The 26,066-nt window shown below is 40.4% G+C and overlaps 1 protein-coding gene across 5 annotated transcripts in view; it reads right to left on the bottom strand.

The window, feature by feature from the left end:
• Nucleotides 1-26,066, bottom strand: part of RBPJ (recombination signal binding protein for immunoglobulin kappa J region) — an 80,074-nt gene that overhangs the window by 13,822 nt on the left and 40,186 nt on the right. For 4 of the 5 annotated variants that reach the window (XM_061584161.1, XM_061584159.1, XM_061584158.1 and 1 more), the window contains exons 2-8: nucleotides 14,552-14,590; nucleotides 10,023-10,118; nucleotides 6,370-6,535; nucleotides 4,898-5,072; nucleotides 3,598-3,735; nucleotides 3,387-3,499; nucleotides 965-1,105 (exon numbers count right to left, since the gene is read on the bottom strand). In XM_061584161.1, coding sequence (XP_061440145.1) covers nucleotides 965-1,105; nucleotides 3,387-3,499; nucleotides 3,598-3,735; nucleotides 4,898-5,072; nucleotides 6,370-6,535; nucleotides 10,023-10,111 — 822 coding nt within the window. In that variant the 5' untranslated portion in view covers nucleotides 10,112-10,118; nucleotides 14,552-14,590. Of the gene's footprint in view, nucleotides 1-964; nucleotides 1,106-3,386; nucleotides 3,500-3,597; nucleotides 3,736-4,897; nucleotides 5,073-6,369; nucleotides 6,536-10,022; nucleotides 10,119-12,161; nucleotides 12,219-14,551; nucleotides 14,591-26,066 lie in introns of all 5 variants that reach the window. The other variant, XM_061584157.1, reaches the window with a different exon arrangement.

The raw sequence follows: 26,066 nt of genomic DNA, 5'->3' as shown, positions 1-26,066 counted from the left end.
ACTAAAATTAGACTGCTTAGCACTGCATTGTACTGAAGGCAAAGCTCAGTATAATGCAATGCTACAGTGTTATACTATTAGGCCCAATATGCAGATATTGGGGGTGGGGGGCCTGTGGTCCTCCAGATGTTGGACGCCAACTCCCATTTGTTCTAGTCATATGGCCAATAGTCAAGAATGATGACAGTTGTAGTTCAGCAACACCTGGAGGGCCACCATGACTCCCCCACTGGTTAACATCTTCTCTTCAGTCCCTGCTTCCTTCTGACAAGCTTCCCTTAGCCCTCTGTCTCATTCCCCAATTCCTAACAGCTAGCAACATGAGTTTCTGTTTCAAGGCAGCGCTGCATCACCCTGACAGCTCCAAGCTCCTGAAGTCTGCTATATTGTGCACGAATCTGCATCTTTACAGCGACTTCTAAAACATTTCACAAGAGGAGACAAACCTCCAAACAAACCCAAACCAAAGATCCAATCTGCAAGAAATGTGTGCAATTGTACAAGGCACAGCAGTGGCCAGTCGGGTCACCGTGTAGTGCTACCATGTGTCGCTGACAGTTACTGAGAGAGGAAGGGGCAAGGCAGTGAGGAGTCTGGCACAGTGATGGAGCCAATCAGACACTTCTGATGCCACACCCACACTATGTTGAGCTGCCTTGGCCCTCCCCCTCCCAGTAAGTGGCAGTGGTGCGTGGTGTTGGGAAGCCAGGAGAACAATGCAGACCCACCTGCATAGCCCTGAAGACTGCTACTCCATGGCCCTGTGTAAACACATACCCTTTCCCAGCACCCTTAGCAGGTGCAAACCTGATCCAAGACCTAAGAATTGTTCAGCCCTGTCACCATGCTTCTTTCAACAGCTGTAATTCAGAAAACGAAACCTCCTGTACTCTATTCCCTGGTTGGGCACTGCTGCAGCAAGATTAGTTTGGTGTGCAGTATTATGCTTTGTCAAATAACTCACTTGAAACTGGATAATTCGCTCTTGGGAAAGGCACAAGTACATTCGTTCAGTATCCTTAAGGTAGAATGCACACTTATGGAGTTGTGACACTGGATCATCTGCATCTAGTAATGCTGTCTGTTTGTCTACTTTCCGAATGATCTGTAGATAAAGTGCACAGAAAACACACTGAGAATCCAAATGCATGTCATTTTTTTGTACTGAAATACACTGAAAACGGCCAGTGGTGAATTTGTACGTGAATATATTTGGTATCAAAAAAGTGTCTGAGGGATTCATTAGATACCGTGCCTTGCAAAAGTACTCAAGACCCTGACCAATACTCTCATGTTACTGAATTACAAATGGTACACTGTAATTTTGTTCTGTATGATATTTTATTTTGAAACACTGAAACTCAAAATCAATTATTGTAAGGTGACATTGGTTTTATGCTGGGAAATATTTGTAAGAAACATAAAAAATGGAAACGTACTGTTTGCATAAGTTTTCAACCCCTGTGCTGTGGAAGCTCCCACTTTACACAAATGAAAGAAATTGCCCTATCGAGGACACAATTACCTTACCACTGGCCTCCACCTGTGAACCATTAAAGTTGCTGTCACATTGTCAGGATAAAAACCCCACTTGGGACAGCTGTGGATCTGAAGGAAAAGGAAGACCAAAGAGCATTCTACAGAAGTGAGAGATAATGTAATACAAATGCATAGATTAGGGAAAAGGTACAAACTAATATCCAAGTGTTGGTATCCCAGTGAGCACAGCTGGATCAATAATCAGGAAGTGGAAGCTGCATCATACCACCCAGGCACTGCCAAGAAAAGGCCATCCCTCAAAACTCAGTGCTTGAACAAGGAGACTTGCAAGAGAAGCCACAGAGAGGCCAACAATCACTTTGAAGGAGCTACAGAGTTCAGTGGCTGGGAGTGGAGTAATGGTGCACCAGTCAACCATATCAAGAGCTCTGCATAACACTGGTCTGTATGGGAGGGTGGCATGAAAGAAGCCGTTACTCAAAAAGTACTCTGTGAAAGCATATCTGGAGTTTGTCAGAAAGCATGAGTGCCCCAGCTGTGATGTGGGAAAAGGTTTTGCAGTCAGAGGAGACCAAGACAGAGCTTTTTGGTAAAAACTGAAAGCGCTATGTGTGGCACAAGCCTAACACTGCCCATGCCTCAAGGCACACCATCCCTACAGTGAAGTATGGTGGTGGCAGCATCATGCTTTGGGGATGCTTCTCATCCGCAGGGACTAGGCACCTTGTTAAAATCGAAGGAAGAATGGATAGAGCAAAATACAGGGAAATACTGCAAGAGAACTTGCTTCAGTCCACTAAAAAACTGAAGCTTGGGAGAAAATTCAGTTTTCACCAGGACAGTGATACCAAGCACAAGGTCAAACAAAATTTGGAGTGGTCAAGAACAAAAAGGTGAATGTCCTACAGTGGCCCAGTCAAAGTCCTCATCTCAATCCCACTGAGAATCTGTGGCACTCTTTGAAAATTGCGGTCCACAAGGGACGTCCAAGCAACCTGAAAGACCTGGAGAGAATCTGCCAAGAAGAAAAGGCCAAAATCCTTCCGACATACCTACCCCAAAACACTTACATCTGTTACTGCAGCAAAAGGTGGCTCTATTAATGTGTGCAGGTTGAATACTTATGCAACCAACATGTTTCAGTTTTTTATGTTTCTTACAAACATTTCCCAACATAAAACCAAAGTCACCTTACAATAATTGATTTTGAGTTTCAGTGTTTCAAAATAAAATATACAGAATGAAATTACAATGTACCATTTGTAATTCAGTAATATGAGAGCATTGGTGTGGGGTGTGAGTACTTTTGTAAGGCACTGTATATCTAGATACACTAACTCTAGATACACTGTCTGTGTTTAAATGAAGCTATTGTACTTACACCTTAGCCAACTACAGGAAACATTTTAATCTAAGCACTAAAGGTTCTGTAGGGAACCTAAAATATGGATTTAGACTTTTAAACTGTGTCTTATACTGTTCTACACTGGTATACCTTATGCAGAACTAACTGTAGATGAAAGCATAGAATAAAATCACACCATTCCACAGCAGTAACATGCATAGGCAGTCTGGTAGTTTTTGAAGATGGATTGAAGCCTGTATAGCAAGTTCTCTATTCTTTAATAAGAGAAGTATCTTTAAAAAATAGCAACTGAAGGAGTAGAAATTCACTGTGGTATAGAGGTTTGAGTGTTAGACATGGATCTGGGAGACCAGTGTTAAATCCCCACTCAACCTGAGGCCAGTCAGACTCTCAGCCTAACCTATCTCACAGAGATGTACTTCTCCTTGAGCTCCTTGGGGAAAAGGTGGGATATAAATATAATAAATGAATAAAATAAAATAAAACTGAATAATTGTTTCACTGAATAAATTAAATTTACCAGTCTTGGGAGTGCCATGCCAGTAACTGAACAAACAAGTTTGACAGTCTGGCCATAATGAATGTAGCCATCTCGAACTGTGAATTCTTCACCTTCTGATTCATCATCATCCACTGCACAGAAAATAAAGGGGTTTTAGTATGCAAGAAGATTAATAAATTCCAAAAGCAATCACATTATTACTATATCCAATTTTGTAAGCTTTACTTACAGAGATGAATGTAAAATGCTCCCCACTGTTGCGAGCTGGCATGGAAATTTCCTCCCTCTACGTGCAAGTATCTCGTGCTAACTGTTTGTGACCGAAGTCTGTTAAATAGTGCCACTTTTGTCCCTGATGCAATGCATACTGCAAACAAACAAACAAACAAACAAGAGACTGAAATGTGCTAGCCTTTAGACTAGACTGTATGCTGGAGAGATCTGCATTAAATACTCATGGGTGTAATATGAATTCCAGGTAGCAACTCTATTAACTTATAGCTACATATTTATTCCAAACCTATTTTAAATACTTCAGATACAAGACTAAAACCCACTCCTGCAGTTCCCTCTTTGGGTGCAAATTATGAAGCAGGGTTATGGATCTGACCATATGCACGTTACAAGCTCCACGTTTGCATTTTATAGGAGAAGCAGGAAAAGCACCAGTATGGTTCATTGTGAGACAGCAAGGCCCTGTTCATGTGCTTGGCTGGAACCAACTGCCTTTTGGCTCTCACACCTCTCAGGAAGGTCTCCTGCAGTGACCATTTCACCTAGTGATTAGTTATGTAACACTGCTGGTGAAATCCAAGTGCCCGCCAGCAGAATGGACACCAGTGGTGGAACAGATTCCCCCTCCCATCTGCAGACCCCCCACCACACCCTGCCAATCTGCTTGAGGGCAAGGTGAACTGCTCAAAAGATGGGGGTGTGAGAGGCTACCAGGGTGGGAGGAGAGGAAGAAGTCCTGTCATACAAACAGACATTCACTCACATAGCACTGGAAGTCACCCTATGAAAGTTTGAGACCTTGAATTTGTTTTTAAAAAATCTTCCTTCTGTTATCAGATCTCTTAATTTACAAGCCACTGTTTTACAACAGAAAACTACTTGGAGTGTTTTAGCAAAAACAACAACAACCCCCAAACCCAAAGCTAACCTAGAACCTTGTCTATGTAATTTTGTATACAATGGAGTATTTAAGTGGCATAACATTCACTCATTTCATCTTCCCCATAGTCTGAATTGTGTTCAGCCCAGCAACCAATGTTCTGTAAGTGTTCCAGAATGTTGTGGTGGCAGCTAAAGTTAAATACCTTGTCAAAAATTAAAAGGCATCATTGATGTATTTGTTATAGTAGTTTATGTCCTTGTTAATTTCTAGGCCAAGCTATCATATGTTAGCATTGCTCTTGCTACACATCTCCCCCTCTATAAGATTAGAGGCATTTTTCTTGCTAAAATTGTTACATACAAATGAAGGTGCCATTGTACTGTACAAAGGAGTTTACAAAGTCAATACTTACAATCTGCATTTTTCAGCGACTGTTTCTTTTTAGAAGGTTTGGAGATTACTTTGATTCGTTTACTGAGGAACACGCCAATATCATCGCTGTTGCCGTAAAACATTTTTACTGATAACATGAAGTGCTTTCGCTTGTCAGAGTCAGATATGTACAAGGTTTTAGCTGTGCAATAGTTCTGTGGATAAGAATAGGAACCAATTCGTAAGACGTTCTCAAGAGTCATGTTGGAGGGGGAGAGATGAAAATGACCAATTACAGCTTCAAATCATTATATTCTAGGAGGAATTGTCAATGTGGTATGTGTTCTGGGAGTACACGTGCCCTTCCCCTTCACCATGAAGAGAAAAGTAGTGAGTGAACTTGGCTGGTGTATGTATCTCCCTGATCACTCTGTTTTTAAGAAGATAGCAAGGTTTTGACAATGTAGTCAGGGAGACCAGTATGTAGAAAGGGTGGATGAGACTCACACTGGACTGAGAGATCTCCCTACAATGTAATGAATTAACAAGCCCTAAGACAGGGGTTCCTAAACTGTGGTCCACAGACCACCAGTCATCCAGGAGTTTTATTCAGATGTTCCGCAGTGTGTCTGCAAAAATACAATTAAAAATCATACCGCATCTACCACAACGGATTCAAATTGTGATAACAGGCTGAAAAATCATTAAATGGTCCACCAAGATACGCAACAGTTTTCAAATAGTCTGTGGAAGGAAAATGTTTGAGAACCACTGTCCTAAGAAAGAGGCAACTACCTCTAGGCACCATTCTGTTCTACTTTTTCATATTTTTTGGTTAGGTAGTGAAATGCTCCTCCATTGAGAAAAGCTAACTCTATGATACTACAATTAATCCTCCATGACATCTAGAGATGGTGATGAAATTAGAAAGCAATTCCAAGTTGCTGCAAATCTATCAACAATATTACAAACTATTTTCATGAGGTCTCTCCATATTGCTTTAAAACATGTACTGAGCTTTTCAAACACTTCAGGGAACTCTATTATTTTTTAACAAGCTTCTCAAAGGTATGGCTGTTGAATTCAGAGAATTTGTATGGGCTGAAGTACATCATGTTTGACTGCATTTTTGTTTGCACTAATAGCACCTGGAATGGTCTTAGAAGTATCTATTTTTGGAATTCTCATTTTAGAAAAATCAGGCTCATAAACAAAACATGCAAGAGGCATGCATGGGGGTCCCTAGGCAATGCTTTCAACAAGTTTACATATATTATTAAATTCTCATAGCCACCCATCATTTTTTGTACAGCCTCAGTATCTATCCATTTTACTGAGAAGGAAAAGAGTGAGCCATTCAATGGCTTACTCTTTAAAGAGGAGATCCATATTCAATGCTTTTATCTTCTTGACCTGGTTTATTGTCATATAATGCATATTGAAAAACGACTCAGAAGGTCTTCAGTGTATCTGTGAACTCGCCTATAAGATATACATTTGTACTCATCCTACCTTTCCTTCCAGATTTAACTGCTGCATTTCTTGGTCACTATTTCCTATCCCAATAAAGGCGCATGGTTGAGACTCTTGTTCAGAGCAGCCATCCCGTTCCATCTGTTCTTTTTTTTTCTTCCACCCACTACCCATAAGATAGACACAAGGAGGGGGGCAGAAAAACCTGAGGACAGACCAGAATGTTAGGTTACAGTTTAATGCTTTTTGTTAAAGTTGAGTATTAGGTTGTGTGCATTCTATACAATACAAGTATAATTTTAAACGGAATCTGCACCAAGAAAAATTAGATTCTGTGACCTGTATAAATTATATGAAGTAAAGGACTTTGCAGATATTTACTAACTTTGTATAGTTTGTTTTGCTCATGCTTAGTCATAAGAAAGCAACTATGAAGACACTGAACCCCCATCCACAAGGATTCACCAGGCATTTCTCACATTTTTGAAGAGCTATCGCTACAGCTTTAAGGAGAAGAAATACATCGTTTTAAAAGTGAAATCTTAAATTCCTTGGATACTTAACTCCATCTTCAAAATCAACATGGTGTGCCTGTGAAATTAAAGAATATATGCAGCCTTGGCTTCATATCAATGTAAAAGCAGCAACAGGAGAGGTGCAACAGCCAGAACATCTGCAGAGCAGGCAAACTTTCTTGCCATCGACAACTGCTCTGCATTTGCTGTTGTCCTCCCTGTTAGGAGTGGAGAGCCATCAGCCCACCCCGGAGGAAGACCCACTCCCCCACTGAGTTGCAGCAGCTGCCTTCGAGGCCAAGACTCCTGAGCGGGGAAGGATAACTTTCCAGGCTGAGTCTTCGACCCCCAGCAGCAACAGGAGAGCTGCAGTAGCTGGAACACCAGCAGAGCAAACTTTTTGCCCCCAGCTGCGGCTCTGCATTTTGCCAGTGCCCTCTCTGAAAGGGGACAAGAGTCAGCCCTGACTCCCTCACTGGTTACAGCAGCTGGCTTTGAGGCCAAGACTCCTGCCTGGATGCAGAGGGGTTAAAAATCCCCAGAGTAACACACCTGACCTTGGGCTGGGTGTGCATTTATATTTATTTTTGTGTTTTATTTTTATTTTGTATCTGCTGGAGGGTAGGTGAGGAATTTCTATTTTGCTTTGGCAGCCAGGATTAGCGTGCTGCTGAAGCTTTCTGTGGCTGTGTGGGGGTGGTTATTTTTTGTTTTATTTTTGTTTTATGTATGGTATATTATTTTGGTGTTAATTATGTTGTCAGTCACTTGGAGACCCTTGGGTAGCAATCAACTAAAAATCAAAATCAATCAACCAAGTTATCTGCACTGCTACATATTACTAGCTGAAGATAAGCAATTCTAAGCCCAGCTGAATTGCATCAGAGAAATCAAGTATGTACTTAACTTTCCCACAGAGGACAGATGGACTTAAGACAGGAGTGGAGAGCCTTCCCCATCCCTAAGAACCCATTCCCTAGGGGGAAAGCTGTCAGGGCCACAGGCCAATAGTGGACAGGGCCAGTGTCAAAAGGGGATGGGGCACAATAATCACTCCTTCCATTCTCTCTCCCACATACCCAACCACATTACTTCAGACTCTCCTTCACTGGAGGTTATTAAGAAGAGTATGGATGACCACCCATCAGCATGCTATAGCAGTACTTTTCCTGCACTGGCAGGAAACATCCTTCCCAGTTCTTATGATTCACGCATTTCATTCCATTCTCTCTCTTCCCCCCTTTAATTTTTTCCCATTCTCTCTCTCTGTAACTGTCCCTCTCCTTTGCCTCCCTATGCTTTTAAAAACACCTTCACAGCTTTTGGTTTGTTGGCACGATGCAAGCTGTTTTTGAGCTGAATTGCTGGGGGGGGGGAATATTTGAGGGGTGCACTGAAGTGTGCAAAGAGAAGTTGGCCCTACTCTCCCTAGCTGTGCCCTTCCCTGGAAATTATCTTCACCCCTCCATAGCAATTAGGCTTAGAAACAACTTCCATTGGCAACAATGGAAGCTGTAAACATCCAATTGCTGTGCAAGGAGTGAGGCCAAGAAGGGAAGGTTGTTGGTCAGGGAGGTCACTGGTCCTGACACCCAGCTCACTGGTCAGATGTCCCACCACCACCTCCACAGCTTAGAAGATGCTCATCACATTGCTCAGACATAAAGCTAAGGCCAATTTTCTAACCATACTCAAGATATATCTTTCCCTAAGCATTCATATTTCTTTATGAAAAGTTGTATTATTATTATTATTATTATTAACATAACAATTTAGCCTACAACATTTAGAGATCTTTAAGCTACAGGAGCAAGGGGGAAATTGGAATTATTTCAGGAAGGAGGATTTAACTGGGAGATAACATTCTATCTAAAATATCACAACTGATACAACAGTTGCCTGCAGAATCATCTCCACTCCAGTTTTTCACTGGGACATACTAGACTGGATTGAAAAGGGGCTGGTAGCATGTGTGTTAATGACAGGAAGTGCAGCTGGGACCCTGACTAAAGGCTGTTTTTCCCCTCTCTCCGGGTGCCTATTTAAACTCAGCCTGGCAAGGGCACAAGCCCTTGGCGCGAGCCAAAGGATGAGAGCGAAAGGACTCTCGTCCTGCAGTTCTCACCCGTGGGCAAGCAGCCTGAGCACAAGATTCTGGCCTGTAAGGCATTAATGGAGTGTGCCAGCTTACTGGTGGGAAAGAAAAGTATAGTCGCTGGATGGTTTCAACACAATACATCTTCATATCCCTGTCCAAGGACATTCAACTTGTGCTGCTGCAGATCACTTTGTGCATTATCCTCAGGATGATAGTGTTGCCCCGTTGTTATGGGTGTTGTGTGGGGGTGGAATCATTGTGTGTGCTCCCTGGTGAGAGAAGGGAGCTCCAGGGGTGGGGAATGTGTGGTGTTGCCCCAACTTTGGTGATAGCGTGAAGTCTGGGTGGTAGCAGCAGAAGTGGGAGTGATGCTGCTATCTGTTTTAATCTGTTAGTAGTGATTATAATTTATTATTTTAGTTTTTTTATGTTACATTAATGTTTAAGATTTTTAAAAAATGTTTTGTATTGTCTTCAGTGTATAATTTGGTTTTTATGATGTTTACTGTTAATGTTAAGATGTAAGTGTTTAAGATGGTTTATTTTAAATGTTTAAAGTTGTTTTAAATGTGTAATTTTGTTTGATTTTTTTCGTGTAAACTGCTCAGAGGCTTCTTTTAAAGTATGAAGCAGTATACAAATTAATTAAAAAAATAAAAATAATAATAAGACATATTTGTTAAAAACTATAAAGGTTTCAATAGCATTTGTGGTTGGTCAGATGAAGAACCTCAAAACACTAACCAAGCCTTTAAATGCACACTAGGTGGAGCTCCACACAAAGCACTAGAGTAGTTTTATTGACAGGTTAGATGCAAACTTCCTTTTAAATCAAGACTTTTTCAAAAAGGCACCTCAACCCAAGCTTACGCTGTATAAGTACAAGGATCCAGAAGAAGTAATTTCACAGATTTAATGCAGCTTTTCAAATGACACTTCAGAAATCTGGAGAAAATGAGGAAAGTGAGTTGCCTAAAGTTCTTCTAGAGCAGCAGAGGACTGTTGTTATGCACTATCTTTTCCCTACAATTTCAAAATAGCACAACAGTTCCTTTCACAATACCTAAAATATTTCTTACCTCTTTTCATTTCCATAAGATTTCTGTGCAACTTTTGCATGAAGGATTAGGACTGTTTGATCACCACGCTCCTTTAAATAGTTCCTCATAGCTTCCCTAAGAATTCAAAAAGCACAATGAAGTTAATAGAAATACTCTTCATACCTTTTTTAAAAAACACACTGGAGGCTGCAAGGCCTGGGGAGCCAATGTGGTACCCTCCAGATGTTGCTAGACTACAGCTCTTATTGTCCCTGACCATTGGCCATGCTAGCTAGAACTGATGGGAGTTGGAGTCCAACAACATATGGAGGGCACCATATTGGCTATCCCTGTGTAAGCAGACAAAAACCTAGTTTTCACATATCTTAATAGCCAGAGTCTATATTTCAATATTTAAAAATAGTCTGGTACAAAAAGCGGCCCAAGTACGTGGAGTACAAGATATTTCCAAAGACAGACCTTTCTAATCTCAAGGGGTTGACTCAAGGGGCTTACTGAATGTTAATGCTGACCTTCTAGGGTTTGACAGAGTTGCCAAACGGGGTGGAAGCGGCTTTGCTTAGTTTCTAATTCCCTCCTTCTCCTGCAGAAAGTAGCTTCCTGTCCCCAGGCAATAGCAGTGATGTGAAGGTCCAGAAGATCTCCATCATATCTCCATTCCTATCCCTCCCAACCAAGACCAAGCCACCACTTTTAGTGATATAAGTGACAGGCAAAGCCAGTCCCCTTCTTCATAGTGTAGCAATGAGGCAAAGGTTTCAGCATTTCCCTTCTTCCCTGACAACAAAAATCAGAGTGACTCCAGGGCATCCATTAGAAGAGGCACTCTGGCTGCAACATCCCCTGGCCTAGCTGTCCATGTGCACCAGAGGTTCTGGGCAAGAAACGGAAATGCCACAATAACTCAATTATAGGCCATGACCAGATTCTTGGATAAATCAGAACAAAAAACCTGGCTCTGCAACACTCCTAAAGAAAGATCTTATGATGTTATGCTGATTAAAGTACACTGTTATGTAATTTGACATCAGTACTACATATAGTGGCAAATTCATAAGTGCAGAGTCCCTTCATGATAGTCACAGCCACACACCCTTTTTTGCTGCTTGGTTGAGAATGAAATCCTTGTTAATGCCTTCTCCCACAACAACAGACGTCCCTAGGAACCAATCAGCATGGAAGGGGAGAGTGTTAGCTACTGAAAAGAGTCTTCTCAGTGAGCGACTCACCTCCTTTCACCCTGATGGGCTCCAATCGGCAGGAAAGGACAAGCAAACATGTTAGAAGACTCTTCTTAGTGGCTAACACACTCGCCTTTCATGCTGATTGGCCTGTAGGATGCTGGAGACATAGGGATCCGACTGGGACCCCGCTCCCAAAAATGTAAGGGGTCTAAGACCCCCTGAGACCCTGACACTCCTGTTTGACATTGCTTCCTTCTTCTGGGTATCTATACAAAATGTGTATTGATAGGAGACATTCTACAGAAGAACTGAGTATCTTTGGTAGAATAAAGCAATCCCATCAATAAGAACAAAACTGAGGCAGATAAATTGATATATAACTGGCCAACAACTTTTTACAACACAGATTAATTTTTACTAGCCTTTTCATATTGCAACAGATTATATCTGCTGAATGTGATTAGTGTTTGGTAATATGTGTACATATTTTGTGGTCTACGTAGTCCACCATCTTAAGGGAAGGGTCATAATTAGTGGAAATATATTTACATAAAGAACAGTTGTCCCTTACATTCCAGCAGAGCTGAAAAAGACCTCTGCTTGGCATTGACTATTTGAAGTGAAAAATACTAAAAAACATGGATCAATGGTCTAACTCAGTAGAGGCACTTTCATTTGTTTAGTCTTCACACACAGAAGCCTGCACAATTTAGCCTATCTAAAAAATCTTTGTGTTTTATGTAGTATCCAGTAGCTCTGCTCAAAAAGGATATGCACACTCTTTCAAGAGTAAAAAATACAGAAATATGTTTAACTGTAAATGGTTCTGTCTCAAAGTATGCTCTGGTTAGAATTATATGTTTTTGTAAGGCCTAATTACAAAGCAAGTGGCAACTCCTTCCGAAAAACATTCCTGGATGTATCCCTAATTCCGTATTTGCTAGAGATTTTTGTAAAGGCACTGCACACATACCCAAAAGCAGCTAGGCCATTGTGTATTATGCCCCCAAACAAGTGTTCAGGTACAGAACTGTAAAGGCAAAGGCAATGGTTAGGAAGTTGACATTTGCCTATAGTTACAGGACTTGCCCTCTTAAGATTACCAGTACTTTCCCCATTTCATTTCAAATACTTAAGATATCATATGGCAAAGGTTGGGGGAATGATTGCTCTTTAATGGCTTCTCTAGTAGCCTATCCAGAGAGAGGAAGAAGGAATAATGTGCATATTCTACAGTCCTTCTGAAAACTATGAGCAGCATCCAACATTGGTGCTCCATGAACGGAAAGAGCTTAACAGACAAAAGTCTGTTTCCATTCACAGAGTGACAACACTGAATACCACCTGACTGTCACAAACTGTTTGCTTTAACTAACTTGGTAACTAACTGGCTACTAGAAGTGAAACGCTATTGCAAGGAATGTAACATATAGACAGAACAATTGCCACAGGAGAACTGTTCTGAGAATATAAGGAGTCAAGCTAAAGCAACAGAAAAAGGGATTCAGAATCAAGTTATTGCCAAGAAACATGGTATTTAATGCTGGAAAGACCTGACACAAAATTTACTAGTGAAATTCTCAACGTGTCTCAACATGAATTTGTAATCAGATGTTTATCATAGTTTTAACACATAAACACAACTAAAAAACAGGGAAGCTGAGGAATTGAACAACCGCAAAAAGCAGCTAGAAAAGAGTATTTATTGTCTAGCAATGAGAAATTCTCATGTGTTTCAAGCTCTTGATCCCTTCATCAGTGAGTGGCTAGTCTAAGCATAAGTTAAATCCATAGATTGTTGTATGATTAGAATTTCAGTTATTTAAAAGGTAGAAAAGGCCACCCACGGTGTGTGTACATGCATGCAACCCTGCACACTAGTCGTAGTTGGGTGATCAAGGCTGACTTCACATGCCCTGGCTGCAATCAGTTAGAACTTTCACAAGAGAGAAGCAGGGCTTTTACCGCATTGGTAACAACCTGCTTTTAGACAAGAGAAGGGGTCAATCTCCTGGTATTTTCATGCAGTTACAACCATTTCATTTTTGCAAATATTTCATAATTTTAGTAGTTTATGGGCTTTTTTATGACTGCATCTAATTGTGTTGTTTAATATCATGAAGGTTGGGAAAAAAGCCTATAAATATTTTCAATCAATAAATGTGGTACTTTTAGGTTGAAAACAGACCCAATAAAGGATTCAGAAGACTGTGATGCGTCCTTCCCTGGCTCTCCCTGTCAGGTTCCTACCTGCTCGTGGTTACTGCCTGTCTCTAGGCACCACCAGGGACTCCACCAGTCCGGACCGCACTCTCTTATGGTTTACCTATCCGCTCTAGCACAGATCTCAACAGATCCCCCAGCTAGGCAACCACCAGTCACGTCCTAATACTAGTATTCCCAGAGACTCTGAATACTGGTATTGTTATTCTCTTCACCGCTGCCACCATTTGTTACAGTTCCCCTTCAGCCTTGGTCATTACCTTACCCTCCCTTCTGGTCTGTGAAACTCCAGCCAAGGATCAGGCCTTTGGTAAACCAAATTAAGTATTTATTAAAGATAACAAAGCTAACAAGATTAACAAGATTTCTTCTTAAGGCACATAAGCATATGGTTTTACTCAATACTAATCCGAACTCCACCTCCCTCCTGGTAAACAACTCTCTAAACCCCACCAAGCAATCCACTCTTTCTCTTCTCCCCCCCAGATTCCACAATTCACCACCTCACATTCCCCCAGATTTACCTGTCATCCTTTCATTTATACTGTCAGCCATTTTAAACATTCAGCCAATCATCAAGCATTCTATTGCCCATTCACTCCCCCTCCTCTTTCACTACTTACAATGTATACTCTAAACAACCAGCACTTACCATATATACACTAATATATAGGAACATCACATTGACTTATTCCATTGTTTAATTATCTTGACTTAACTCCTTTTTTTATAGTAGTGTCATAAAATTCTTAGTTGTCAAACTTTATTATTCTGAAGGTGGGATTACAAAAAGGAATGCCCGATACATTTAGTCCAGTTCAACCTAACAACAGACGAAGTGATAACTATATCACTTCAAACTGCAGGTGAGGATGAAATTATTACATGGTCAAATGTAATTTTCCCTTGGAGGGAATATACCTAAACATACAAAATTAGCATATCAGGGAGGATAAGCTACAACTCTTCTCCAAGATGTCTAGTTTTTCAAGTGGAGTTTTTAAAAAAAATGAATTAGCATTCAACCATGGAATAATCTGCTCATAGTCCGAAATGGTACTGTCCAAGAAGAGTTTTTCAGTCTCATCTGCTATTTGCATAAACTAGGCTCTAGTTAACAATGCAACAGTCAAGTCTTACCTGGTGAGCCGTTTGGGTTGAGGTCGCTCACCAAATTTCCTGTAAGCAAGAAACAAAACAGTCATTTGCAACAATTCTTACTCAGAAGTACGTCCCATTACATTCATTAAGACTTTCTCCAAGGCCCGTGTGCACAGGATTGCAGTTTAAATTTGTGCCACTAACAGAGTAGATGAACTGTTACACTCTTTCGGCAAGTCTAACAGAGCAGCACAATCCTGCTGAAAAGTATTGAAAGTATGCAATTCTTATCTACCCTTTACTGGAACTCTCCAAAGTGTATAACAGGAACACATATATTTTTTCAATAAAAATATACACCCCAGCATTCTTGTGTTATGCAGAATAAAAAGCAAACCAGGCAAATTATGAAAATTCACATTGCTATTAAAATATTTCCAAAAATTATTTCTATATGAATAAAAAAATCACTATGCTTGGCATGTTAACATCAGTCAGCAATTCACAAAACAACTGCAACTGATATAAATGGAAATGAAATTATGACAATTACTACGTTATAGCATAAAACCCACCAAAATTTATCTTCAATATAATAAAATCTATTTAAAATACATAGAACAAATACACAATAAACAGAAATGTGTTCGCATTAACAAAACCAAATCAGAAAAATCAAAGTTGAGATAAAAAGGGGACAATTTGTTTTACTCAGTAAGGAAGCATTCTGTTCTCAAGGCCAATGCGATATGCAGAATTGACACTTTGTTTCTTCCTTCACATCAGCAGGCAAATAAACCAGGAAGCCACAGTTACCAATAGCTTCCCATTATGTCCAATCCAGGAAATTGGGGTTAATGACTGCCAAACCAGCAAAGACATGGAGGCCCTGGCTTGTTTGGTAACTATTAACCATGGTTTCCTGGTTTGTAATTCCTCTGTGCAGTAAACTATAATCCATTCTTTCTGTTTACAAGCTTTTCTTAAGGAAGACAACACATCTAACATAATCTCATATTAAATTATTGAAATTTTCAGAGAGAATTTTCAGAGTGAGTTTTGGCGTAGGTCTGTATATACACCACCTTTTTGATCTCTTACTATTAAAAGCTTCACACTTAAGAAGCCTTCAATATCTTGTGGCTTTTTTGCTTAAGCTGCAATCTAACATATAAATATTAAGCACATCCGACAACTACAGCCTGATCCAAGTTTTAAGTAAAAGACCTAAAAGACCTGAAAATATTATTCCCAAATTCTTCTGGGATTCCTCTAAATTATAATATATTCTATCACAAAGTATTTTCAATTCCCTCCATTCATACTTCTATAGTAGTGTAGTTTTCATTTTTCAATCAGCTTTCTGCCCCCACACCCAGCAATTTATCTCTGAAGTTGAAGATCCTTCAAATAGTTTATTTCCTAGTCCTAATATTTGCTCAAATGACACATTTTATGTTCTAATACCCTCTCTTTCAGTTTTACCTCCTGTTGCCCCCCTCTCTCTCGCACAGTCATTGTTCCAAACATTTTCTTTTTCAACAGTCCTCTTTGAAGCTCTGATCTTGGAAACTTTTAATTTACTAATCAATACATCTTTTATATATTTCACTGAGATTATTACCTTGATTATCCTCTTAGATTCTGGTTTCCCACCTTTTAGGTCACACTTAAATCACCTAACTATTGTTCTCTGTGCTTCTTCATATCGATATAGTCAATAATTATAATGAATCAGTTCATAATTCAGTTATTTTGACAATCTAAATAATGCAATTCTGATCAATTATATAAATTAAAAACAGAAATTTTGTTAATTTGCAATTTGCTGACTCCTGTTCCCTTACATTTTCATAATCAAGGAATTCATCCATTTCCTCACATTTACTGAATCAAGAAATTCATCAGTTTATCACTGAGAAAATTAAATAGCAATTCAGATATCTTTATATCAAATATATCCTACCAGTTGACCTGTTACTAATCTCCTAGGGTTCCTATGTAATTAAATATCACAAAACCTCCAAACACCTCCAAAAATTATTTATGGAGATGCATTATTATGCGCACACAGTAGAATGAGACTTCCTTGGGAAGAGTGTATAGGTTTGCAGTCTTAAGGACGTTCACTGCAGGAAACTTTCCTGTCCCCACCTCCCTTCTGCAACCCCCTGAAAAGCCTCTTTGGTGGGTTGGGGAATGGTCCTGAACCAAGTTGGAAGGAGCATAGGGGCAATGACTTCTAGTGACCCAATTCCTGGATATTTGTGACCTTAAATATTTTATTGTTTACATCCTGCTCTTCTAGAATAACAGTCTAACAAAATATACACAACACAAGCATAACATACAAAAGTCATATAAATCAAAGTCAGTGATTCAAACACACAGGACAAACACACATTTAAGACACAGAATGAAAGTGAGACAACAGCAAAAAATATATCACTAAGCTGACTGCTTGTACATCTTTGCTTCTTTCCTCCTAAGACAGCCATCCCTATTCAGAGTTGCCTACAGTTAGAATATGTGGTGAACAGGAGACTGCATATACATGGTTTACCTGGGAGCGTAAGTAGCAGAACCGGGTTTCTAGACAGAATTTCAGGGCAAGCAGATACTTGCTTCCAAATGAAGGATGCATGCATGTTTGAATCTTTGTAAGAACATGGGTTAAACAACGTTTGGGCTCCCTTAGTTAGTACCAAGAGGACTACTGTCACACAGTTCCTTCTTTTCTTTAGCTCTTAATTATCTCCTGACCAAAGTGTACCATACAGCTCCCTACTCTTTGCCCTCCCCTTCTTTATTTGCCATAATTTCCTCCCCCCTTCCCCCATGACTTCAGGCAGGTGGAGGGAACCTCTACATGTTTATGAACTACAACTCCCATTATCCCTGGCTGTTGTCCATGCTTCCTGGAGCTAATGGGAATTGTAGTTCAGCAACATCTGGAGGACTAAACATTTCCACAACTGAGTTGGTGTTTTACTCAAGTGCAAACTATTGTTCATGAGACTTCCCTCTGAATCCAGAGAAACAAACACCTGCTTGCCCCTATTCATGTGATTCCCCACCCTACTCAGCCGTCCATCTTCTCCCACCATCTCTAGTCACAGATCCCGTTCCTGTTTTTATTTATTTATTATTGTACAGATACCCTCCCTTCCCTCCACGGAGCTCAAGGCATACATAGTTGCTCTTGCCAGCCCCTCCCTTCCAATTTTATTCTCAGAACTGGAAAGTGAGGCAAGTTAGGCTGTGAGATAACAACTGGTCCAAGGTCATACAGTGGGTTTCATGGCTGAATGGCGATTTAAACATGGGCCTTTCCAGTCCTAGTCCAATAAGCTAACCACTACACCACCCTGGTTGGGTTTTTTGGCAAGTTAGAAGCACTGATTAAACCCAAACACTGAATCTTACAATTCTAGGAAGAAAGGAAGCCTTACTTCTGCTGTTGCTATCATATGATCCCATGATGGAATAAAAAAGGTAGCTACTGAGAGAAATGCATATAATGTGTTGCTTTTTCAGGATATGTTAAGGATAATAAAATGTGTGATTTTATTGTTCAAAATAAATAATTACTCAATTGATAGGTTGCAATAGATATTCTATAGAGGCTGAAGCAGAGGCAAGTAAAAGAAAAGGGACTTTTTCTTTGAACTGAAGTGGACTTTCAGCTGTGCCAGTTTCCTTAAAATCCAGTCCAACGGTCATCTGAAAAGTCCAGATCTGAACGGGCTTTTGGGATAACATCCAGTTGAAGAGATTACTTCATTTCAGTCTGTCTCTCTCAAGTGAGTGGCAGGGACTTTCCCAGCTGAACAGATCGCTCAGGGGAAAGTTCACAAGTGTGCGTTATCTTTGCTACAGCCTGACATTCAACTTGGGAAAAAGAATCTAAAACAATTGAAACAGACTTTTTGCTTTTTGTAAACTAGTAGTTTGATAAATTGTTCCAACACAGGCTGAAAAGTCCAACCTTTTTGAAAACTGCCCACAAAGGAACTGTTTCTGTGCTAACACAGACAGATTCCTATTAATAGAACAGGAGGAAGTGCCTGTTTGTGACAATTGTGATAAGATAAGGGGCAATATAATCATAAAATCAGTATGGGTTTTAAGTTTGATAATAAGTGTTAAATAGTGTAGTCCTTTGTAGGGGGAAAATCATTGTGTCTGGGCCGATGGATGTGGCAGGTGGCCAACTGCCTGGACCAGAGGACCTAGACTGATGTTACCCATTCAATGGATTATTATGCTCATATTGTTTTGCCAGGAAAAGGGGGTACAGGTAAATTTCATGGCAAAACAGTGTCTGGTTATTTATGTGAGAATTTCACTCTAGGGAAATTCTCTCTTTTGCTTTACTAAGAAATAAGGTAAAATGGAGTACTTAGATTACTCTTTTATAGTTAAAGGGGTACTTTAGGATAATATCAGAAATGATCATGGTATTAAAATTATTTGTATTTTTTTATGTTAGTTTTGTTTTGGGTCATGACAAGGATGGTGGACATTCACTTCATGGCCCAGGGTTTCAGGACTCATTACAGTCTGACCCTCCTTTTGCATGTTCATATATTATGGCTATTATACATTTTGTAACTGTTACTGTATATATGAGTTGGAGATTATGGACTACTATATTTAGGGGTATGGCAAAAGCACTAACCTTTGAGACCAAGAATCAGTTATTGAAAAATTAGATACTGGCATTATTTTCTTTTATATCCTCCCTAAGGAAAAGAGAGTGGAGGGCCTTTGGCCCAAAACCCCGTCGTTGGAGTCTGCTGTTGATAAGACACAAAGACATTCTTGGACAGACATCACGACTACTTCTTTGGAAAAACTCCTACAGGATTGAGTTAGAGGATCAAAACAGGACAGATAAGGAGAGATTTGAGACTTTATTAATTCCAGAATTAGATACTTGGAGTTCAGGGTGGGAATGAAAGGGAACTTGGATTAGGACCTCCTTTAAGGAATGAGGTTGAATGACAAATGAGAAGAAGGTTACCTGTTATAATAGAAACCAAATTTCTGCCTGTAAGGGAGTGGGGGGGGTCTCAACCAATAATATTTGTATACAAGAAACCTGAACACTTAAGACCAAGGGTTCTAGTACAAACACCCCTCGAGAATGAAACAACACCTAACAGAATACCCCAGGTAGGGGTTAAATGTATAATGATCCCTGAAGTAATTTGTACAGGAATTGTTTGGATTGGAGTTGTAATAATAATAATACTTTGTCTGTTGAACATTTTCTTATATTTCTGGTTTTGTGAAGAGATTACCAGAGATGAAGAGATGGATTAGTCTGAGCAATGTGAAAGTTAGGATGGGAGTTGTGTTACCTGGGAGAAAATAACATTCGAAATGTTGTTTTCAGATAATAACACTCCCATCAGAAAAAGAGCCAAAAATGCCCAAGAAAAGTCATTCAGTCCACCACAGATTGACCTCCATAGGGTAAAAGTCATAGAAGTTCAGGATGAGCAAGTTGAATAGGAATAGCAATAGGAATAAGTGTTATATTGTTTAATCAGGAACAGGAAATATATGTTAAAATATAAAATTCATGAGAATAGTAAGAAAGCGGCAGACGGCCAATAATGCCAGTCAGAAGGTCCGGACCCAGAGTAGTTTGGACAGTCCTATCCCGTATACTTATATTCAAAATAGAGACAGGATATGGAGAAATAAAATGCCTGGGTAGGATGGGTAAAATATATATTCAGACTGCTATGTTTGTGCAACAGGCAGGCTAATAGCACAAATAAGCTCCCTCCTCTATAGAAGGACCAGACAGTACCACTAAAATAAGTTGCCTGTTGACTCTGTACCAGCATAAGAATGCCTGGAACAATGAGACCCTGTCAAGAGCTTTCCCACCAGTTCCCAGCCTTAAAACCTAGAGACTAAGGACACCACCAGTCCAGAATTTCTAGGACTCACTCAAGAGGTGGGAACTTTGGATGGTTGTACAGGAGATGGGTTGAGTAGTTCTTCTCACCCTCAGGTAACAAGGGCAGACTTATTGTGGTATTGTGGAGGTGGAACATTACAGCTATCCTTCCTGAAAACTGGAAAGGGACATGTGCTATAGCACAATTGGAAAAAAAACCATTTACCCTGGCATTTGAACAAACTAAAATGTTTAGTAGAAGAAATAAAAGAGAGGCAATAGATTCCTCAATTGATGAAGGTATTTATATAGACTCAATCAGGTATAGATGACCAACTTACTGGGTAGTTGGAGTCCAAGTTTGGAAAATGGAAGGGATGGATTTTATATATTTACCTCATTGATAATAGTAGCAGGGGTATTGATTGTTGTAGGATGTTGCATCATACCATGTATACGAGGGTTAGTTAGCACAGAGAATAATAGAGACGGCTGTAACCAAACAGATGCCTTTAGAACCTTCTCTTTATAATGAAAATGTGTTACTTTTAGCAGAACCAGAAGGAGATTCTCAATCCCAGGAAGCTCGATGTGAGACCATGTTAGAAGAATTCAACAGAAGCATGAGAACTTAATGAAAAAGACAACAGAAAAATTATAAAATAAAAAGAGGAGGGATTGAGAGAAATGCATATAATGTGTTGCTTTTTCAGGATATGTTAAGGATAAATAAAATGTGTGATTTTATTGTTCAAAATAAATAATTACTCAATTGATAGGTTGCAATAGATATTCTATAGAGGCTGAAGCTGAGGCAAGTAAAAGAAAAGGGACTTTTTCTTTGAACAGGATATCATTAACCACAAGCTATGAGGCTGTAGCTGCTTTGTTTGCTTTGTAGACAAACTTAATTTTAAAACAGATGAAGGATTCATGCTTGGCTAATTTAGAGGAGGTTTTATTTCTTTGCTTGATGTAGAGAGGAGTAGTTAAATAATAGATTGTTTTAAATGACTGTTTCATAGATGACCTTAGGCAAGACGTTGCTAGGTAGAAGGGGGTTTTTCACCCATAAAGATAGAAGAAGATAAGATGGCCATCTGGAACACAGACAGATGAAAACTGTTTGCGGTCAAAGTCGGTTTTAATAATAAAATGGGGATTTTCGCTTGACAGAATTATAGGGAAATGTTATTTTGCTTGACGTAATGGGAGTGTTTTAAAGATATTCTGCTTAATTAATATTTACATAATAAATATTGGTATGGGGCAATATAGAATTAAGTAATAAGAAATCTAAATAGGGATGGGACTTCATTAAGGCGTTCTTCGGATAAGATTGTAAACCCTGCCTCTGGCCAATCAGGAGGCAGGGGAGGGAATCATAGCGTCGGGCTAGGGGATAAAAGTCTGTATCAATGTCATGTTGGGTGTGTCTGCCTTCTGGTAGGACACCCGTCCTTGCAAGTACGAAATAAAAGCTTTTAAAATTGATTCACACTTGTCTCTGTTGTGGGTCTTCCACAGGAGACCATTTTTGGGTCTCATAGGGGGTTTTTCCCTTAAGGAAAACCACGTTTCTTACACTACTATACAAGGAAGTTCTTGATTATACAAAATATTTTATAATACACGGCTATGGTCAAATAGATAGTCATGCGACCAACAGCCCAATCCTAAGCATTCTTTGCATATAAGAAAAAGAGTTTCCTTCTGTCCTGTCACATTCTGACATACACCATGATTGTGACATGTGAGATGCACACTTATATCCCATGCAATTTGAAACTGTAGTAATGCAAGGGACTGAACATTTGAATCAGCCCTTAGAATCACTCAGAGAAAAGTATGCAGATAGTGTTGGAATGGGAGACAACACTTGTAGTTAGTTACCTGAACCAGTGAGGGATGAGACACGGAAAAAGCAATCCTTGTGTTCCTCTCACTGACTCTCTTCTAACTTGTTTGTTCGGGGGTTTTCGTACCTTTCTTCCTCCTCTTTGTCTTTTGTTCCATCCTGAGCTCCCACTCAGAGATGGCTTTATACGCTAGAAGTAAATAAACCTTTAACTTTCTCTCTCACCTTTACCAGAGGTCAACTATTTTGTTAGAACTGCTGTATCCCTTGCTGACTTTCAACAGGTTATGGGCCCATACAGCAAACGACAACTTTAAAAGATGCAGAAAGTTTTCTGTTGTTGTTATTCTTATGGCTTCACAAGCAGGTGGCATTAACATACACAACCTGGTGTCAAAATAAGAGCCAGATAATTTTCACACATGGCTATTAATAACTTGAAGTTGTTTTGGACCTGGAAGGATTGCTGGAAGTTGTAAAACAACAAGAGAAGCACCACAGACGTGGCTGGATGGGAACCCAAGAACAAGAGGAGAGCTAAGACCCTTTTAATTCATTGTTTAAGTGACTCTGATATAGTGCATGAGAGTAGCCATATGCACACCCTGGACTTCAGGAAAGCTGATTTTAATAAACTCAGAACAATTGTAAGTACGGTTCCATGACAAATGACCCTAATGAGAAACGGAGTCCAAGATGGGTGGGAGTTTCTAAAACAGGAAATTCTGAAATGGCAAGTAATTCCAACAAGGAAAAAAGGGGGGAAACACTAGAAGAAGAAACCCATGTGGCTTCACAAAAAGCTTAGAGATGACCTGAAAACAAAAAGGACACATACAGGAAGTGGAAAAAAGGCCAGGCCACAAAGGAAGAGTACAGGCAGGTATCGCGGAATTGCAGGGATGGTGTCAGGAAGGTTAGCAAGGGATGCTAAAAGCAACAAAAAAGCTTTCTTCAGGTGCGTCCAAAGTAAAAGACAGAGAAAAGAAATGGTAGCACAGCTACTCAATGAGGATGGCAAAATGATAACAGATGACAAAGAAGGCAGAAGTGCTCAATTCCTACTTTGGCTCAGTCTTCTCCCAAAAAAGGGTCTATGACCCTACTGGGAAACATGAAGTAGAAGGGGCAGGATTGGAGCTTCAGATTGATAGACAAACAGTCAAGGAATACCTAATCACTTTGAACGAGTTCAGATCAGCAGGGCCCGATAAACTGCATCCTAGAGTATTGACGGAACTGGTTGAAGTACTCTTGGAACCGCTGTCAATAAACTTTGCGAAATCATGGAGGATGGGTGAAGTGCTGGATGACTGCAGGAGAGCTAATGTTGTCCCTATCTTCAGAGCCGCCCCTAGGCACCAGGACGGGCCCCGCACTTTGGGGGGGCCCCGCACAGCGCTTGGTGATCTGCATATAAAAGCAGCCGCCGCGTCCTCCTCACAGCCGCAGTAGTGAGCTGAGGGGAGCATAGAAACGAGCCGTGAGGAAGAGGTGCAGGGCGGTCTCCTGATGACCGCAATAGCGAGCCGGGAAGGAGAAAACCTCGCAGCAAGAAAAGCTGAGCAAGTCTACAAAGGCTGCAAAAAAGGGAGCCGCAGCCAAAAAATACAAAGCTGCCACCGCCACCAACGAAGGCTGCAAAAAAGGGAGCCTCCGCCGCAAGCTCCTAGCAGCCGAAATAAGCCTCCGCCGCTGCCCGGAGGAAACGATACAGATATATAGAGAAAGAATGTGTGTGGGGGGGCAACTATGCTTTTGCCCCGGGCCCCGTACATGCTAAGGGAGGGCCTGCCTATCTTCAAAAAGGGCAAAAAGGAGGAACTGGGGAACTACAGACCAGTCAGCCTAACATCAATCCCTGGAAAAAATCTGGAGCAGATTATAAAGCAGTCAGTCTGTAACCACCTTGAAAACAATGCAGTGATTACTAGGAGCCAACATGGATTTATGAAGAACAAATCCTGCCAAACTAATCTTATCTCATTTTTTGATCAGGTAACCTCCCTTGTAAACTGTGGGAATGCTGTGGACATAATATATCTCGAGTTCAGCAAAGCTTTTGGCAAAGTACCCCATGATATTCTGATTAGCAAGCTAGTTAAATGTGGGCTGCATGGAACAACTATCAGGTAGATCCACAGTTGGCTCCAGAATCATACTCAAAAGAGTGCTTATCAATGGTTCCTTCTCAAACTGGGTGGAAGTAACGAGTGGGGTACCACAGGGCTCAGTCCTGGGCCCAGTACTCGTCAACATTTTTATTAATGACTTGGATGAGGAGATACAGACCATACTTATCAAATTTGCAGATGGTACAACATTGGGAGGCACAGCTAATACCATGGAAGACAGAAACAACATTCAAAGGGACCTTGATAGGCTGGAGCATTGGACTGAAAACAACAGAATGAAATTCAACAGGGATAAATGCAAAGTTCTACACTTAGGAAAAAGAAAACAAATGCACAGTTATAAGATGGGGGATACTTGGCTCAGTAATACGACATGTGAGAAGGATCTTGGAATTGTTGTTGACAGGGCTGTGGAGTCAGAGTCGCAGTTGTGGAGTCGGAAGCAATTTTGGGTGGAGTTGGAGTTGGTAGAAATGTACCGACTCCAGCTTCAAAATAAAATTAATATTTTAATTTAAATCAATATACATTTGCCATTTATGTAGGAGTCAGAGTAGGAGTCGGACAGTAGAAAAATAGAGGAGCTGGAGTCGGAGTTGGACAGTAGAAAAATAGAGGAGTCGGAGTCAAAGGTTTGACGTACCAACTCCACAGCCCTGGTTGTTGATTACAAGTTGAATACGAGCCAACAGTGCGATGTGGCTACAAAAAAGGCTGCATTAACAGAAGTATAGTTTCTAAATCGCGTGAAGTATTAGTTCCTCTCTATTCAGCACTGGTTAGGCCTCATCTTGAACACTGCATCCAGTTCTGGTCTCCACACTTCAAGAAGGATGCAGACAAACTGGAACAGGTTCAGAGGAGGGCAACAAGGATGATCAGGGGACTGGAAACAAAGTCCTATGAGAAGAGACTGAAAGAACTGGGTATGTTTAGCCTGGAGAAAAGAAGACTGAGGGGAGATATGATAGCACTCTTCAAGTACATGAAAGGTTGTCACACAGCGGAGGGCCGGGATCTCTTCTCGATCGTTCCAGAGTGCAGGACATGGAATAATGGGCTCAAGTTGCAGGAAGCCAGATTTCGACTGGACATCAGGAAAAACTTCCTGTTAGAGCCATACGACAATGGAACCATTACCTAGAGAGGTAGTGGCCTCTCCGACACTGGAGACATTCAAGAGGCAGCTGGACAGCCACCTGTCAGGTATGCTTCGATTTGGATTCCTGCATTGTGCAGGGGGTTGGACTTGATGGCCTTATAGGCCCCTTCCAACTCTACTATTCTATGATTCTATCACCTTTTCTAGTTCTCTCATAGCTGCTCTCCCCAGTCCCAGCCTTCTTATTTATTTATTATATTTATATACCGCCCCATAGCCCAAGCTCTCTGGGCGGTTTACAGCAATTAAAACAATAAACACAAATATACCAATTTTAAATCACAAAAAACAATTTAAAAACAAAATTTAAAAACAATTAAAAACAATTTAAAAACACATGCTAAAATGCCGGGGAGAAGAGAATAGTCTTGACCTGGTGCTGAAAAGATAACAGTGTTGGTGCCAGGCGCACCTCATCAGGGAAATCATTCCATAATTTGGGGGCCACCACTGAGAAGGCCCTCTCCCTTGTTGCCAGACTC

The sequence above is a fragment of the Rhineura floridana genome, chromosome 9, assembly GCF_030035675.1.
Source record: "Rhineura floridana isolate rRhiFlo1 chromosome 9, rRhiFlo1.hap2, whole genome shotgun sequence".
NCBI classification, from domain to species: Eukaryota; Metazoa; Chordata; class Lepidosauria; order Squamata; family Rhineuridae; genus Rhineura; species Rhineura floridana.
The sequence above is the reverse complement of the archived record's forward strand: the minus strand, read 5'-3'. Positions and strand labels throughout refer to the sequence as shown.